The 19,166-nt window shown below is 27.5% G+C and overlaps 1 protein-coding gene across 1 annotated transcript in view; it reads left to right on the forward strand.

Annotated features, from left to right (window-relative positions):
- Nucleotides 1-19,166, forward strand: part of LOC136985482 (solute carrier organic anion transporter family member 74D-like) — a 32,965-nt gene that overhangs the window by 4,503 nt on the left and 9,296 nt on the right. Inside the window, exons 2-8 of the mRNA XM_067282770.1 lie at nt 6,589-6,621; nt 10,903-11,128; nt 14,067-15,016; nt 15,886-15,975; nt 17,348-17,596; nt 17,666-17,830; nt 18,743-18,932. Coding sequence (XP_067138871.1) covers nt 14,080-15,016; nt 15,886-15,975; nt 17,348-17,596; nt 17,666-17,830; nt 18,743-18,932 — 1,631 coding nt within the window. The 5' untranslated portion in view covers nt 6,589-6,621; nt 10,903-11,128; nt 14,067-14,079. The remainder of the gene's footprint in view (nt 1-6,588; nt 6,622-10,902; nt 11,129-14,066; nt 15,017-15,885; nt 15,976-17,347; nt 17,597-17,665; nt 17,831-18,742; nt 18,933-19,166) is intronic.

Consider the following 19,166-nt stretch of genomic DNA (forward strand, 5'->3'; position numbering starts at 1 on the left):
GTGTGAATATGAATACACGAGAGTAGTATTCTGCAAGTTTTTTTTGGCGGCAACTACTACGTATATGTTTAAAAAAAAAACAATTACGTAAGTCAGATCTAGGTTTTTTCCTGTTGGCAATATTTACTGACTTTCAGTACCACAGATCGTCTCACTTTCATCGCGACAAAATGTGAAGCAATCTAGGCTAATGTCCCGATTCTTTCCACAGAGCTTATTATTTTACGAGTAAAGCGGCGGCCTTTCACCTGAATTACGACAAGAATACGCTTATGGAAGAGAGATCAGGTCAGTCATATTTGTCCGAGAGAAAATTTATTTGATAATTCAAAAATGGTCACGCGGTCTTTTCGGAAAAATCTGCGCAGAAGCGGAAACGATTCTCGCGTCAAAGAATTATGGAGAAACGATATCCGCCAGTTGGCGTCATCCTCCTGTTTCGTCACATCCCATTGAACCAATCGTAAAACCGGAATTCTCGTTTTGAAAGATCCGACACCATCAAAAGGACAGTGAACTTCAATTCGGTAATTGCCACAAGTTATTACCATCGAAGATGAGTTAAAATCAAACCATAAGAGTTATCGTAGGAAGTGAATTTTTCGCCCGATTGAAAATAAAAACTTGTACGATTAGATTGGTTTTTTTTATTTTTTATTTAAAGAAAAAAGGATCCAAGATAGTTGATATGTTCCTATGATGCTAATGACCGCTGAAACACGTCTAGAACAGTAAACTCTTGAGAATGCACGGTTGACAAACGGATTTTTCTTTTAGTCCGGAATGAGGAAGCGACAGTTTTGTTTACTGTCTATTCACTTCTGGACATTACCCTTTTATTTTCTATGTTCTACTCTCGCTCGGTAAGATTTATGGAAGAAAAAAAAAATTTATTGCACCTTTGTCTGTCACTCGTTGCGTCATGAATAGGTTTGACTCAACCCATACAGGATCGAGTTGTTTAGAACTATGCTTACGATTACCTGTATTCCCGAAATCCTTAAAAGATCTATAAATTTATAGTTATAGTGTTAATTAAGAAAAATAATCTCTTATAACCTAACAGGACCCCAAAAAGATTAATTAAGTCCTATGTTTAAATATACCAAATCTTATGATATTAATAAAATATAGACGTAAGTATTTTTATCCTTTTTAATAAAAATGAAGCTAGGAACGTATAAAATTAATTTTTTGCGATTTATAGTATATTTTTTCTTATTAAGGCGTTAATACATTTGATGCGAAGGACACGTAAACATAAATGTGTTTAGCTTGATTATTTTTAAAGAAGCCGAGAGCATAATTATCTTTACATTCATTAATACTAGAATGATAAGAATGTGAGAAAAACATACTTAAATAAACTAAAATTAACAGAAAATTATGACTTAAAAATAAAGATTTACATTTGCGTATATTTAAATGCTGTGTGTTCAATTTTATATTATAAATTTATTTACACATTAAAGAGTAATTTTACTGTAGAGAATTTTTTAAAATTTTAAAATAATTTGAGCTGAAATGGCAATATTAAATACTCTGTTAACCGAGTTTTCTATTAATGTTTGTAACAACGAAAATCGATAATATAAAATTATAAACTGTTTAATAATTTTATATTGTAAATATCTCATTACGCAAATTATTTTCGTGCAAGATTTTTTGCTAAAAAGTACACAAAATTATACATTAGCAACGCCTTAAATTTCGTGTCATTTCCTGTGTTGTTGTTTTCACTGCGTAACACCTGACTATTGCAGTAAAGCTTCCTTTAACCAATATTCTGCATTTTAAAAAAATGGAATTCTATTTACCCGGTAATAAATAAGGTAGTTGAAAATTGATTTTATTTGTTTTAATCCAATAGGATTGTACATATTATACCGTAGGTAGTATCCGATAAACGCCACGCCAACATAAGTGCAAACAATCAATCATTTGTCAGTTCCGCTTATCGATTGCAGATCTGAATCATCATCAACCTACCTCTCCTACTGACCTAATGTAACTTAAACATTTTAATTCTGTGCCACATATTCCAACTAATTATCGATGTTATGTCTAGACATTTACGATAAAAGATAAAAATTTGCATGCTTAATTAGTGCTGCACTTTTATCACTAAAAAAAAATACATTGAGCTTCTTATGTTGTTTATATTAATACGAAATTTTCTTCTTACGAGAAGTTCGATATTTTTTGGACCTCTGCCAACTTACCTATACTATAATTTTATTAATTATTGCACCTGTAAATGATGCAACGTATAATCAAATCAGGAAATATTATGTATGAATATATTTTTTTTATTTAACGTAACCGTACATTGCATATTAGATTGTTTCATTAAACCAAAAATTGAAAGCCAAAGTCGATTAGTGTTATAATTACCTTTTAACTTCATTACTTCGCTTTATTAAACGATTAAAAATAAACGAATTGATTTATTTTCTGAATCTGTTTATAAATATATACCCATACAACTGAGAATTTACGTTGCTCCAACGATATTCAAGGTGACAATTTCTTATCACGTACAAAACTGACTTCCGACAAACGAAATCTAACCTTGAATATGAAACTACACCGACCGTTGCAAACTATTATAACAGGTTAATAACAGGCATTGTCTAACGTGAGCGGGAATTTGTCCTCTGTACAATGGTGTAGGAAACAATAGTTGCCATCATTCATGAAGCTCTCCAATTCTATTCGTGCTAAGAGAAACCAAATCAAAAAGAATAATTTACTGTACGTGTTCTGATGATAACAGATTAGGTAGCATGCAATAGTAAAATGAACATTAATGTTCATTGTTTAGAAATTTCATTGGTTCTACGTAGTCTACCGGTTAATTATTACTAAAATATATACTACTTTCTTCTTATTTATTTATACAGAAAATTTGCCGTGTTTTCTAGGTTATTAACTTTTAAATTTGGTTGATGTAGGATTATATATGTTATTTTGAGGCTTCACACACTTAAATTAGATTCGTGACTTATAGCAAAAATGTGTGCCGAAATCAATAACATGTCGCCAGGTTTAAAATACCAGTTATATCGACATTTGTCGTCATGGCTATGATTCAGATTTGAAATGATATATAACCTGTATCACAGTTTCATTAAAAAGGAAAAGAAATGCTTTTAAAATCGAATATTTTATTAAATATCTTGAATTATTTTTCGGTGCTTCTGTATTTAACTCGAGTTAAAGCTTTGAATAGGTTTCAGTTTAGAATTTCTTTGTTCTGAATAAAGCTAAGCGCCAAAATTCCCACGGTGGGGACAAGAAGAGTAGCAGCTGGGCAAGTTAGGAAAGATGAGGCCAGAAGGGCCATTTGCCCCAAACGTGTGGCAATGACCTGTTTCTGTTTCCAACACAATCTTCTTCACGTAGAATCACTATAGTGTTTTTCTTTTGCCTTTTTTTCGAATAAGGAACTTAATAATGAAAACGTGTTTCTAACATAAGTCAGACGTTTGATTTTCATCTTCATTATGCGATAATAAATTGTACTTTGAGGATCGTATTAGTGAAAATTGCCATCTTTTTCTAAGACAAATACTATAATACTGAATTAATATTCAAGAAACGAGCACGTAAATGGGAAAAACCCAAAAAACTAAGGTGGAGATTGAGTAAGGTCATTCACACCTATATCATCCCTTAGTCCCCCTTCAAAACCTGTCAGTTAGGACAACGACCTTGTGACTCATGACCTTGGTCGTGCTTCCGGAGTCAATAAACTTGACCAAATTGTTTCAGGAACAGTTTCACTTTTATATATAACATTGAGAGAAATGTTAAAAATATCTGTCTTAATATATCCATAATAGATATGTAAGATATACATATAACTCTATAACAGATATTAATGCTAGAAGACTGTTACAAGGTGATTTTTAGTAATATTACAAAAAGGAACGTGCAGAACTCGCTTGCATTGGATAAAATTAATATCGAACGAAAGATCCCATGTCGGATGGGAGACAGGAAGATTCCAGGCGGTTGTCATGGTGATTGGAAGAGACGGATAAACATGGAAACGTTATTGGAAGGATAAAAAAGGGAGATACCATCAGAAGGAATTCGAACGGATTTCAATCGATGGGTAGTATAATTGGCAGCATGGATTAGTTTAGTTGAGAACGATAATTGCTTCATTAGTTCTACGTAGAAACACGTAAAGATTTCTAAAAACGGTTATAACTTCTAATTTCTTCTATTGAAGTTATGTTCTGAATATTACGCCAGATAAACGTTTAACGCTTCTTAAGTCACAGGAGATCTTTTAGATTGTTTATTCCGATCATGTTTCGTTATTTCAGCAAAAACAAAATCAATACTAAATGAAAGATTTTCGTCTAAATGATACTTCCTTCTTGTCAAAATATGAAACGCAAATATAAACCGCTTTCACCGAAAAGTAAATTTAATATATACAAGAAATAAACGTTAATAAAAATTGTGTAAATAATTTTCAAATTTCATTTTAGGCTTACAGAATAAAATATATGTCAATATTAAAGAGACGATGTTAAACTTTTTAAAATAAGTTATTAATTTTGTGTATGTCTGATGGATTTACAAAAGGATACTTCTACAGGTATCATCGAATGCTTGAATCAATAAACAATTTGCAAGGTTTCCAGACGACAGGCCAATAAATGCATAAGGTGTTACTGTAAACATGTTGACGTGATCAGTTTCAGAAAACCACTAATCCTCAATTTCATTTGAAAAGTAGTTTTAGATACAGAATATCTTATATACTTCTTCAGACCAAATTATATACTATTTTAAAACTTGCGTAGGTTTTAGTATCCGATCAAACGTAATGTATGACGACATTGTCACACAACCGATACGGTTATTTAGATGTCCCTATAACAAGTTACAAAATAAAAAGATTACTAATATTAACAAGAATAATATTGCACTTAAAACAATTGAAATTTCAGTTAAGTAAAATATTTACAATTTAGAAATAAAAGGACAAGTATGAAGAATTTTTCAATTAAATCATTCCAAACCAGGAAGTCGGATTTATAATAATAATAAAGACTTTTTTTTTCTATTTCCTAATTGCCTTCAGGCAAAGAATTATGGATGTTGATAAATCATTGACGCTTCATATAAGACCTTGAATCGAATGTCTATTAATTCAGGTATATGCCAAGGTCAATATCAAAAAATGGCGAACAACAAAGAGAAAAATCAAACATTTATTGGATGCTTAGACGATTCCCTTAACGAAGTAGGTTGTGTAGTGATGTTGAATTGTGGGCTTTTGCTATGCTGACATAGTTAATACGACATCATCCAATTTTTCTATTGTATAACGTTGGTGAAGGTCAAATCTGACATATATGGAACGTAGTTTGTTTTATGATACACCAAATACATTATAATAGATATATCTTTGTTAAATTATATAATATATTGTATATAAGTATTTATTTATTGTTTAAAACTTTCAGTTTCTTAAGCCAATAACTAGTTTATAACTTTTAAATAATACAAATTTCATTTTCTCATAAAACAAATTAAAATTTCTTTATAAAAATAACATAGAAATAATTTCTTGACAGTTATAAAATGTAAACATTTTAATTTATTAATATAAATGAATAATTATTTAAAAAAGAAATTCAATTTCTCAACAAAGAGAATTAATATTTAAATTTCTTAACTTAAACAAATAGCTATAAAATAAATAATTAGTACGGTATTTAGATTTTTTCCTTTGTTTGTTTGTGTTTAAAACAACGCATTGTTTAAAACTAAAATGGAAACATCCCTAATTTTCCTATTTTGATAGTTAAGAAGATAAAGTAGAAGCCATAAAATACAATATCAAATGTCTGATTCAGCATATTTTACTTGGCACTCATTCTGAGTTTAAGACATTTTTAAAAATTAAAAGCTCAACAATCAGTTTTTCAAAATTTTATATAGAGTAACCCTTACAAAGTAAATATGTATATAAATATACATAAACTTATAAAGAAAAGAAAGAAAGTTGTGTTAAATAACTTTTAAAGTGGTCAAAATTTAATTTGTGTTTTATATAATTTTTTTATTAATTAAAATACTTAATAAATTATAATTATAATTAAATACAAATGTAAAACAAAAGACTTTTAAATTTCAATATGCTTTGTGTTGTATATCCCCTTAATATACTGGTGCCAAAACTGCAACCTGTCTTTCAATTCCTTTAACAGATGGAAAACAGATTGCAGTAAATTGTTTTTTTACAATTTTATTTCTGAATAATAAGAAAATGGTTCCCATATAATTCGTTAAATTGTTGTTATTGTTATAATTATTACAACTAGTTGAAAATAGGCAGACCTACATTTACTTAAATTAAATTAATTGATTACCCATAAGTAGACTGTGTCACGTGTTACGTTTATAAGCTATTGATTAAGTGTATATTACGTAAAAATATTTATACGTAACTAATTTATTACATATATTATCCGTACATTTATATACAAGTTGATAGTTATAAATGACTTGTAACAGATTATAAAAGTATATATTGTACAGCATTTATTTTTGTTTTACTAGATGCTGCGCATCTGGTGAATTATGCGAATTAAGGTGAGTGTATTTTTAAAAAATATTTTGCTTTCTTTACTCTTTTTAACACCCTACTTACACGGTGTAATGGGGTATCTCTTTATCTCACTCCATTGCCAACCATTCTAACTCAGCAGGAATCAGCAACTGAATAGCTACCTGGGTTCCTCTTTTATTTATTAACTTCGGGATAAAAATACTCGTTTATTTTCATTCCCGGTGTTTCAAAAATGCACGTAAATCAAAATGTTGATCCGTCATCTCTATGCTTTTTTTATTTTCGACTTCCTGGTGCAGTGCGGCATATTAGAATCGAGTGACTGATTCTTGGAAGCTGATATCTCATCAAAACTTATGCTCTAAGAATATCAAGCAGATTTTTTTAAGAAATAAATAAATAACTACCGTTTTATAAATCTTTAAAATAATAAATTATTAGGCTCAAGTTGGTCGTTACTACATAACTTTTACCCTCTATAGAAGTTTTATAAATGTAATATGTATATATATAATTGTCAAATAAAATATCTCAATTATTTAATATAAATTTAAGAGGGTGTATATACTATTCATCAGCATTCATAGACAAATTTTGTTGATAAGCTAACATCTTTCATAATGATTAATTATTCCTGTCTTATCACTAACCTATTGCATGAACTTTCTTGACATTGATAAAACCACATCTACGATAATAAAGTTTTCTTTTTCCTCCAACAACAGGAATTCGAAAATTTTAGATCTTTGTTTTGACGTATGCAATTATTTACGATGAAAGACCGCAGCTTCAGCTTTTGAATAAATTCAATTTTAACGCTTTATTTTAGTATTAAATATACATAATACGTAATTTCCGGTGAGACGTAAATGTTTAAATATAATCATATTTTAAAATAGTTAAATAATTTTAATTTATTTGCCAGTTGAGCATTATATACAAGTTAAAAATTCATGTATAAATATATAAATTATTCAGTGTTACGTAAGTTTATTTATACAAAAATTACAGTTATTTATAACTTTTAAAATATGATTTATGGTTACTTTTGTGGTGTTAAACATCCTTTTCTTCTTTCTATTATGGGCAACAAGCCAAATATAATTTTTCTTACGATTGTTCAATTCATACCTATTAAATTTCGACTTGAAATTTTTATCGCATATACTAAAGTAGGTATATAAACTACTGTTGAAAGCTAGCCATATATTTCCTTTAAAAATACGATTGCAATTTAAAAATATATAAATTCAACTTTTCAAATCAATCTTAACTTTATCGTTCTAAGGGAGAAATCTTTTTCTTTTTTTTCTTAAAAAGTCAAGATGAGGCCCTGATCTTCAAACGGGTTAAATACCTCTTGAGGCCCATTGGCAATGATCTGAGAGCTGTTATTGTTTATTTTTTTTAAAAATCCCTGATCACTTAAGAGCTAACGAAAAGTATCATTAGTGCATTGCGTAATATAGAATTAAACAAAATTAATCGTTTTACTTATACTTTTTATAGTCGTAAAACGTATGAAAATTATTTTAATGGATAAATTTTCTACCGTTAATATATATATATCTATATCTATATTTAGTTAAGTTTTGTCGGGAAAATATTTTAATTTTAGTTAAGTAAGGTAGGGATAATGTTGCCGAAAGACATCGAGCTCGTTAAGAATCGCATCTCATTTCTAGCGGTCTCTAACCCTCAACTGTGGGGCCCTTCAGAGGGATGTGCGTCTTCTTGCTTATCTTGCAATACTTCTTAGGTCATAACCGATGTGTCTAGAAATTCTCTTTGACATTTGTACCAAAGTTACAACAGCATTTTACCCTTCTTCTTTTATCAAAATTGCAAAAATTCGTCTGGAAAAAAGAATAAAAAAATGTTCTGATAACAAACAAATATTTTACGTATATTCAAAACAAAAATTGATTAAAATATGATTTTTATAACATTTTATTGTTTATTAAATTCGTTTTTATATCTATTAAATAGAAATATTAATATTTTTTACCTTTGAAAGTGGATAAATTAATTAAACGTTGATTCAAAAAGGAAATATATATATATATATATATATATATATATATATATATATATTAAGGTAACCTAATTTTAAAATCAGAACACAAAAGATGAACAGTTTGTTAAGTAAATTCGCTAGAATATCATCAATGATTTAATGATCATTTTCTTTTGTTAGTATCTGGAGGCTACTACAAATGTGTTCATTTAGAAATAAAGAGTATTTAAGTGATTTTAGGTTAATAAATTATGCAGAAAAATCAATTTTTCTACGATTTATCAACATAAAAGTGTTAAAACGATGTAAAATAAATAATCTTTTTTGTTATTTAAACAAATAAAAAAAACGATAAAAGTTAAAGAAGTTACGTAAGGATTACGTATTCTAAATTAAACAAACACCTGTAAAAATTTCTTCCGTAATTTTCATGTCTGCCCCCTCACTATTACTTCCTGCCAGATGGGGTCAAAGGTGAACAGAGAACAGGAGGGAAGGAAAACATGTCGAGCGCAGTATCGTTTTCCAAATGTCTACAGACACTTTGACCTACATTCGCTAGAACATTCTCAGGGATTACTTTCCTCCAGTGAAAGATATCAAACGGACTTTACACAGTAAAATTTAATTAAAATAGATAATTACTTCTTTTAAAATATAAATTTCAATAATATTTTATATACATTACACAACGAAAGTTCGTTCATCTTTAGTTTTTTTTTTATTTTTATTTTTAAATAAAGATGTAAAAAACATTATAAATATTTCATTTAAAAATACACTTGGTAACAAAAATTACATTTTATTAAAATGTACTAACAATAATAATACGAAAAAAAGTCTTTTGTGAAATCTTTAAATCCTAACGTATAATTAACATCACTAATATGCTAACGGGATTGACATGCAAGATTTTTCTCGGAAGTAAGTTTTATTGTTTGTCTGTCCTTGAAAATTTTGCCTAAAGGTAATGTCTACATCCCCGAACGACACCTGTTAATACGCTATATATCCCCCTGCTATATATAAATATACAGTTTTAGAAAAAAGCTGTGATATTGCTCGTATACTTAATTCATTTATAACATCCGAAGATAACTTACTACAGTTTATATTCACGTACCGATATCTTTAACGCCTATCGTAGATGAAGATAAATGAATATATCTGCATGTTTATCTCTTTACATAAGGTATCAATAATACAGATCTAGACGGGATTCGAATGAGATCTGAAGCAAAAATCGTTAAGATTTTTAATATTATTCGTGTATTTAATAATCATAAATAATTATTTAAAAAATTTATTATAAACATCAAAGTGATTTATGAAAGAAATCATTTATTATTAAATTAAATCAGATAGAAATTTATTATCGTCATTAAACAATTATTATTTTCTTTGAATATATAGCATAATAATTACGTTTCGAAATGTGAAAATGTAAATTAATTAATAATTCTTTTCTCCTTGAGAATTTTGGAATGTTTAACATTGTAAATGATTTTTTTCCCTTAACTTTAAATGATTTTTAATGTTATGAACTTTTTTCCTTTTTATTGTAAACAATTTTTTAAGTAGAAAATAATTTTTAAGCTTGTAACCGAGTTTCTAAATAATTTTTTTTATTATTATAATTTTAAAGAATATGTTTTAAAAAGCAATAATTAAAACAGCGAATATTTTAAATAACTTTTTAAAAATTTAAAATAATAATTAACTAAGGCAAAAACTTTTAAAGTTATAAATAGTTTTCCAATTATTTTTCTATCGCTGCGATGTTTCTGACGCTAATTATGTTTAAACTATCATAAACAATTTTTAAGCAGGTAAAAAATATAAAAATTGAATTTAATATAAACGAGAATTAATTTTAAAATAACTTGCTTCCTGTTGAGAGTGGACACGTGTCAATGAAAGTGTTGTGAACCCGATGATAAAAATGGAAAGGATAAAAATTCCTTCACGCTGTCTTTAGTGCATCTACGCAGTAAAACTCAAAACCTTTCTATTTATTTTTGAAAATAAATAAATATAAAATAATTTTAAAAAATAATTAAGAAAATTTCTATAAAAATTCTTTCAAGATCGAGTTCTATTTCTTATTGTCCTACTTTCTCGAGTTGGAATTTTTATACTTTATCTAACTCAAGGAAAATAACAATTAATTGTAAGCTACTAAAAGCGATACGAATTAATTAATATATTTACGTATAATAATATTTTATCGCTTTATTTTAAAACTGAAAGTAACTTTATTTTATTATCCTTTACAAATTTAAATTAGAAAAGATGAGGTGAAAAACTAGAACGAAATCGTGACCGTTTCATGCGTAGGGAGGGTGAAGTGATTCTTAGAAGACCGACACTATCAACTTGACTATAAATGACTGTGAATGTTTATGGAAAACTGGGCCACCGTGTCACACACATGATGTTATCGCAGTGCCAGAGCAAACACTGTACATGTTGAGAAAGCTGTGTCCATGTTAATCCTCGTTATCATAAGTAAGGTAGGATTTCCTATAATTTAATTCAATTTTAAATTCATATACTATTACTTTTTTAATGTTAAATATCAGCAAATATATTTATTTATGTAAAAAAATATATATTATGCATGCAAAACTTATTTTTCCGTCATACCTGTAGAATATTATTAAAACTTTTAATGAAAGTCAATCGTACGAAGTTTTCGCGCCGTGTATTATTTTATTAAAAGCTTTGTACTAAAAATGTATTAATTAATATCGTTTAATAGAATCGTTTTCGTATAAAATATATTTATTTATATATAAAATTTTCGATTTTTATTATTAAATGAATATTTTTAGAGCCCGATTTAAGTAAAATCGATACTCTGTATCTGTAAAACTATAACTTATTCTATAAAGTCTACTTCTTATATAAAGTTATAAATTCATTTTGAATTCTATTTAATTTTTTAAAAATTATTATAACATTATTATTTTTTTTTTGTATTTTAAACCTGATCAAAGGTAGAAACGAACGATTTGATTAAATGATTAAAAATATGCAATAGGGGTATATCTGTTAATGGCGAAATAACGGTTGCCCTATATATTTTTTAATTCCCACAATTCGTTGCAAGCTTTTAGTTTAATGTAGTTAAATATCTATTCAGAACAGACTAAATATAGGCTATGGAATAATAAAAGTAACTCTTTCAATCTTAAAAACACTTCATATTATTAAATTATATTCATATCAGTAGTGTATTTTAAAGAAATTTTAAATGAAGGGATGTTTACCAAAAAGTTTCATAATATATTTTTGAATTCATAGAAATACTTAGTTAAAAATACGTATTTTGTCTTCTAGAAAACATTATTATATTTAATTTATTATTTAAATAGAATTTTTACGAAATTATAAACATTTTCATCAGTTTATTTGGATTGAGTGTTGATACAAATGAGTTTTGAAAAATTGATTAAAATTAACGTTTCTTTAAAACAAAATGTTATTTTAAAGTGTTTTTTCAAGAAGAATCATTACTTAATTTCTTTCTAACGTTTGATTTTCTGATAAGTTTAGCTATATATTTAACGTATATCCGCTTTAGATAATCAATAAGTAGTCATTTCGATGCAGAACACAAGCCAACCGTAAAAAGGGGGAGGAATTATACTACTGTTTTGTAGTTAGCATAAGGAAACTGTTTTACCACCTTTGACCAATTCCAAGGTTGCTTCCTATTTGAGTAGTTTTTCGTTTGGAGTATTCAAAAGGACGTGCTGCGGCGACATAAATCCAAGTTGCTGGATGTGCTGACCTTGATCCGGCTCAGTTTGTATGTCCTTCACCATGGCCCCAGATGTATAGATGCCAAGGTCTCAGCAACTGGTCTAAGAGAGCGATGTTTCGAACGTCTAGTGTTATATTAGTTTATATTAGAAAAATAATAATAATTTATAGGAATGTTATTTTGAAAATGTTTTAACTTGTAACATAACTTTCTATTTTTGTTAATTTTTCATCTTATAAACAAATCATAATTCATCCAATGTAAATAAAACTAACTTCAAAGTGGATTTATACGTCACCGAGTTTATTTAATAGATTTTTTTTTCTTTTTTTCCTTCAATATAGAAAGAAATTAAGCTAAGAAAAGGAAAACAAGTTATGCAGCAATTCTGTAGATAATAAATTATTGATTTATTAAATATTTATAGGATAAATAGGTCAATGTTTCATCCAGGGCAGATTTTTTAAACAGTAAAGGAAAGCTACGAGATAATCTTCGATAAGTTGGGATTAATATAAATTATAAAGGAAAAATACTTGTTAAAAGTGTTCTAGTAGAAAACTAGGTGGCTGTTTTTGATCTGTTTACTAAGCTGTGAAGATTTTCGATCGTTATAGAATTGCGCAGCACTACTATTACTACTACTTCTACTTTCATACATTTATAGAAAGTTGTATTCTAAATTACACTTATTTAGCTTAAAATTTAAGATAAAATACACCAAAAATAAAAACAACTTTTATTAATATTTAAAAAAATTAATTTTAATATTTAGTAGATGTTATTTATTAAAATGGAATCTGGTTCTATGAGTAATTACTTCATACTTGTAACGTTTTTAATTGAATAACACAAAAACTGCTGGTCCAATTTTAATAAAAATTAGAACATCAATTGAGGGCATAAAGACCACATCCTGTATCAATTTTCGTCAAACTATCCCTTATGGCTTAGTCGCAGAGGTCATTTATCTTTTTATGTCCCGGATTACAATGTGGTCCTTCCTTATAATATTTATACAGTATTTTTATACCCTCCCAATACCAATTACTACTTTAAATAACTGAGAATTTGTATAATAAAAAATGTCAATAATGTTACAACAATGTCTTAAAATAGTTTCAAAATTAAATACAAAGTAATTTGTTTCTCTGCCAGAAAAACAACTACAAAATGAAGTAAACAGACTTTTCTGTTTAATTCTTCTTCTTAACTACTGATAATTTATGTAATTTTCTATTACACATATATATAGGCCTATATATATATGATTTTTAGTTATTTACTGTAATTCCACTTATCTGATGAAAGGTTAATATATCTTTCAAGGTTATGTCTTAACTAAGGGACATACTAGGTCAATGGTATTCGATTAGCTAATGTGATCATTTCCCCGTTGTAGCTGTACATCTGTCCATGGCAGATTGTAAAGATCACTTTTATCATCTCAAGCATGTTCTTGAACAAATCAATACCATTGGAAACATATCTTACAAAAATTTGGACCGTTTCTTAATCATTTTCATTGACTATTAAGACAAATATCGATGATTAAACATAAAAGAAATTAAGCTCGTAAACTCTTTCAAGAGCTTTTTTATTTAAAAAGACCAATTAAGGCAAGTATATTTAAAAATGAATCGATATGATTTACGTATAATTTTACATTCTTATTTTTACAGATATTTTTCCATTATGGATTCACAGACTTTGTCGAATGACAAATATCCGGCAAACTCCATAAAGGAGATTCAGGATGGATTATTCATTAATGGTGGGCACAAAGTGGCCAACGGACAGAAAAATGGTGATTTACACATTCAAGAAATGGATCGATACTGTGATGGATTGAAATCGTTAGACGATCGACGTTCTTATACGTGTGGTCTATGGTCCTTCAAACCGAACTGGCTTCAAAGATTCGCTAATAAGAAAGCGTTTCTAGCAATATTTTGTTTGACTAGTGTATTGCAAGGGATGTATTATACTTATTTCGTCAGTGTTTTAACAACAATTGAAAAACTGTACCAGATTCAAAGCAAAACTACAGGAATTATCATGTCTGCGACAGAGATTGGACAGATCGGTGGGGCACTTCTATTAACTTATTATGGAGGACAAGGTCACCGCCCAAAATGGATAGCCTGTGGAATGATCGTATTTGCAATTGCTTCTATACTCTGTTCTACTCCACATTTTTTATTTGCAGACGTAACTCAGAACAGATATGTAAAAAATTCCAGTTCAGCAAATTTATTAGAATTAAAATCAAAACTTTGTAATTCGAAGCATTTGCAAAATAACACAGAATCGAACTATCATTTGAATAATACATACTTAAATAACAGTTCTGTGACGGTTTTAAATTCATTAGTTACTCTTTCGTTAGTTGATACGGAATATAGCGAAGTATCCACAACGTCTTCGAATGAAGTTTCAATAACGAAAAACGAAATGAGTAGTAACAACAAATGTTTAGCTTCTAATAAAGCGGGTAATTTAGCACATACGGTTTTGACTATATTCTTCGTTAGTCTATTATTGATTGGAATAGGCGCAACGACCGTTTATACTTTAGGTATTCCTTATATTGACGATAACGTCGCTACCAGAGAATCTCCCCTTTATTTTGGTAAGTTTAATTTAGAAAAAAACTTTAAAAATTTATTCTAATTTAATTACTGCTCTTTATAATATACAATTCTGTAAAATATAAAATTTTGATCAAAATTCTGTAATAAAATGGCTTTCTAACTGAATCCTTTTTCTTCTATTTTAGAAATTAATTAAAATTTATTAATTTTGTAAGTTTTATATTTTGTTAAACAAATCAAAATTTTTAACATTTCCCTTGAAAATTTGTGACAAAATTATAAAAATATTCACAAAAACCTGTATAAAATTTGCACAGAATAATGAATATTTATCATAAATAAACCTAGATAAATTTTATTTTGGTTTTTTCCTCGCTTTGCTTTTGGTTTAACCCAAATTTGAATTAACCTTAATAAATTTTATTATGACTTTCCCATTTTTCTTTTCAAAGCAAAAGTTAAATTAAAACTTGAATGAAATTATTCAAAATAATTTTGTTTATTATAATGAGATCATTACTCTTTAATATGCAACGTTTAACCTTTGAAATGATATATAATTGCATGTCGTGCACAATTTCTTTACCAACATTAACGTATCAAAATTCTCATAACAAAATCTGAATTAATTTAGTTATATATAAAACAAATATATTTAATTTTTACATAAGATACTTAATTCTAACTCATATAAACATCAATTCGATTATTTAATTATCTTACAAATCAATTAAATAAAATAAAAATAATAATAATAATTTACGAATATTTTTTCTTCGCATGTCCTTGGCCTATTGTGATTAAACATAATCAATATCCTGTCATCTAAAATAATAAAAATACTAATAAATATTATTTTTGGCTTGTATGGTATCCAGATTGAATAAACATTTTTTTTTATATTTAGGTATTACTATTGGTGTAAGAATATTTGGACCAGTTTTTGGCTTCTTACTCGGTTCATTTTGTACTAGCATCTATGTCAATTTCCCTTTCGGTAAGTCTAATACTTTCTTTAATATAACACAAAGTAAATAGTCTTATATAAGTTTAGTTAAAGCCAGAAATAAGTTTACTAAGTAAATATAAATACACGGCAAAGTGACGCATCCGTAATTATCTTTGATATTTTGTTATTGACACTCGATGTCGCAATATCTAATTTCTGAAACTGTTGTTCTATCTACAGATATGACATCTATTATGGAACGCATACCGATGTAACTGCGACACACCCTTGAACTGTCTCAGACAAATACTTTTGTTCGTTATAACGATAACATCTCCTTAGTTAGTTAATTAATAAACACTGGCTCCAATTTACACTGAGAAAAGATTTAATCTTCTGATAGATGATATTTCTCTAATACATGATATCAAATGGGAGTTCGCCCTTTACCTATTCTTAATGAAACATTCTTAAGACACTATAATGTTTAATATTTTATTAGTCTAACAGACATTCGAGAAATCTACTTTGGAATGTTAAATTTTCATCTAATTATCGGCATTAAACGTAACATTTTTTGAAGTTTTTATAAAAATCTAAACAGTTTCAGAAGGGAACAACAGTAATTATGAAGAAACAAATGCTTAAATATTATGTAATTTAATATAACTTATCCCAGTGTTTTACGTAATAAAATATTTTATTCTAATTAAAGTACACATACGTATATTTGTGTACGTGTAGAGTATATACAGAATTATTTAAAAGTACTTAAATATTTTATGAAGAGCATCATCTTTATTATGATATATATGGTATAATATCTAATATCAATCATGACTAATATATTAACACTTATTTTCTCATAAATATGATAATTTGAGGCTTTTATTGTTTAACATAAAACAGTTTATAAGCTATGTTAATGATAAATATTTTAATTGATATAATTAAAAACCCGCATGCCGTAATTAATCATAGATTTTTATTAAATAATCGATTTAATCGTAAAATTCGCGAGATTGTATCGAACTGATATATTAACGATTTTAGAAGATAATAAATATATTAATTGTTTGGAATGTAGATGTTTCGTTTAAGTAATTACTCGAGAATGCAATTGATACTTTGTACAAATAATAAAACGCTATTAAATTTCTATAATCTGAAACAGTATAAACCATTTAATCTCATAAAAATCCATAAAGAATATTATTTCAACTTGATAATTTATTAATGTAAATAGAATTTACCATATTGGCATAAAATATAGTCTATAAAATTAATAAAATTCATTAAATTTTCGTTAAAATTTTACTGTAAAATACAGGAAAAACTAAAAAATGGTCACTTTAATTTATAATTGCTTCAATTCTAATATCATAATATTTATTTTTAAAATAAAAATTTTTAATCATAGAAAGCCCTGGTATATCAAATAACGATCCTCAATGGATAGGAGCTTGGTGGTTAGGTGTTTTCATTGTAGGAGCAGCTCTCATAATTACATCATTTCCAATGATGGCTTTTCCTAGAAAGCTGCCACAGACGCACCACATTCACCACGAAGTAACAATTCATGCTAATGGAAGTGCCAATGGTAATGTTTGCAACAAATCTCCTAATCCATACGTTAGCAAAAAATCCGCAGAGAGACCGAGTTTGAGAGGTAAATCATTTAGATTATTAATTCATTTAGTCACATAAATAAGATTTTTAAGACCGTTTTTATTTTTAGATTTTCCAACTGCTATGAGAAGATTATTGAGAAACGATATATTGTTATGTCGTACAGCGAGCAGCGTGTTACATATCTTACCCATTGCAGGTCTTTATACCTTCCTCCCAAAATATCTGGAGAGCCAGTTTCAATTAACTGCCACCACTGCAAACATGATATCTGGTAATTAATCTTCGTGATAATTATTTCTGCATATTCCCACCAACAATTTAAATATTCTGAATACGTTAAATGCTTTCTAATTAAATAAAATGTTTGTATCTTTCTTATTATAGTATCACAAGTTTACGCTAATATAAAATCAATATCAATCATAAATGTTTCAATATATATGAATCATTATCAGAAGCGTGTAGACATAACAACTAGCAGACTATCACATAAAGGATATCGTTGAGAATATGGATGATTTCACTCATCCTGAACAAATTCTACGAGATAAATCGCCAGATTATCTATTTTTATTGGGAGAAATAATTATATTTTGTTACATTTACTATACTTTATGGCTATACTTAAAATTTATTTTTATGTAATTGATTTATTTGACATTTATATGCCGATAATATAACGCTACAAAAATTTTAGATAGAAATTTAAATATATTAATTTAACTTTAGCACTTATAATAATAATAATAATAATAAAGTATTAAAATTTGTAAATTGATGATAAAAAATATCGCAGATAAGCATTACCGTCAAATTAAAAAAACTTAAGTAGAAAAATATATTTGATATTAAATTATATTAATTTTTGCGTAAAACAATTCAAACATATTGTAAATTTAATATAAATTTAAATTTATTACGAAAATTGCGAAATGTAGGAAATGAAGATTGGCATTTAATTTCACTTTTTAATTTTATGCCTGAAGTTATTTTCATCAAACTCGAAATGGCTTCCTACATAATAAAATTTCATCTTTTATATCAAACAACTGAAAATTATCTTTATAGATAACTTATACAAAAATATAAAATAAAAATTTACATATAACTTTTTATATTTTATGTGCTAAAAAACATTATAGCGTGTTCTTATCATCGTTTTAAAAATGTATTTTATTTCCAGGCATGGCCGGAATACTTGTTATGGGTGTTGGAATCTTTGCTAGTGGTTCTTTTATGAGAAAATTCAAACCAAATGCACAATTCGTAGCCAGGTGGATAGCTGCAGCAGCTCTTGCTTATGCAATTGGCATGTTTATATTGATGTGGTTGGGCTGCCCTCTTAACAGCTATGTTGGATTGAATGTTGAAAGGTATGTATGCATCTCTCTCATTTTATATTTTATAAAAATTTTTCTATAAATTTGAGTTATATTTAAATAAAATTTAAAAGCGAAATAAAACTGTCAACGTCTTAACTATAAAAATTTTAAAGGTTTTCTTTGAGTAAAACCAGCTAATTCCTCTTTCGATGCACTTTCTAAACTTAGCATTGTTAAAAGCTGCTTCCCATACAGAGTTTATTTATAACATCAGACTATTTAAAT

This window comes from Centruroides vittatus, unplaced genomic scaffold (assembly GCF_030686945.1).
Source record: "Centruroides vittatus isolate TY-2023 unplaced genomic scaffold, ASM3068694v2 contig_970, whole genome shotgun sequence".
NCBI classification, from domain to species: domain Eukaryota; kingdom Metazoa; phylum Arthropoda; class Arachnida; order Scorpiones; family Buthidae; genus Centruroides; species Centruroides vittatus.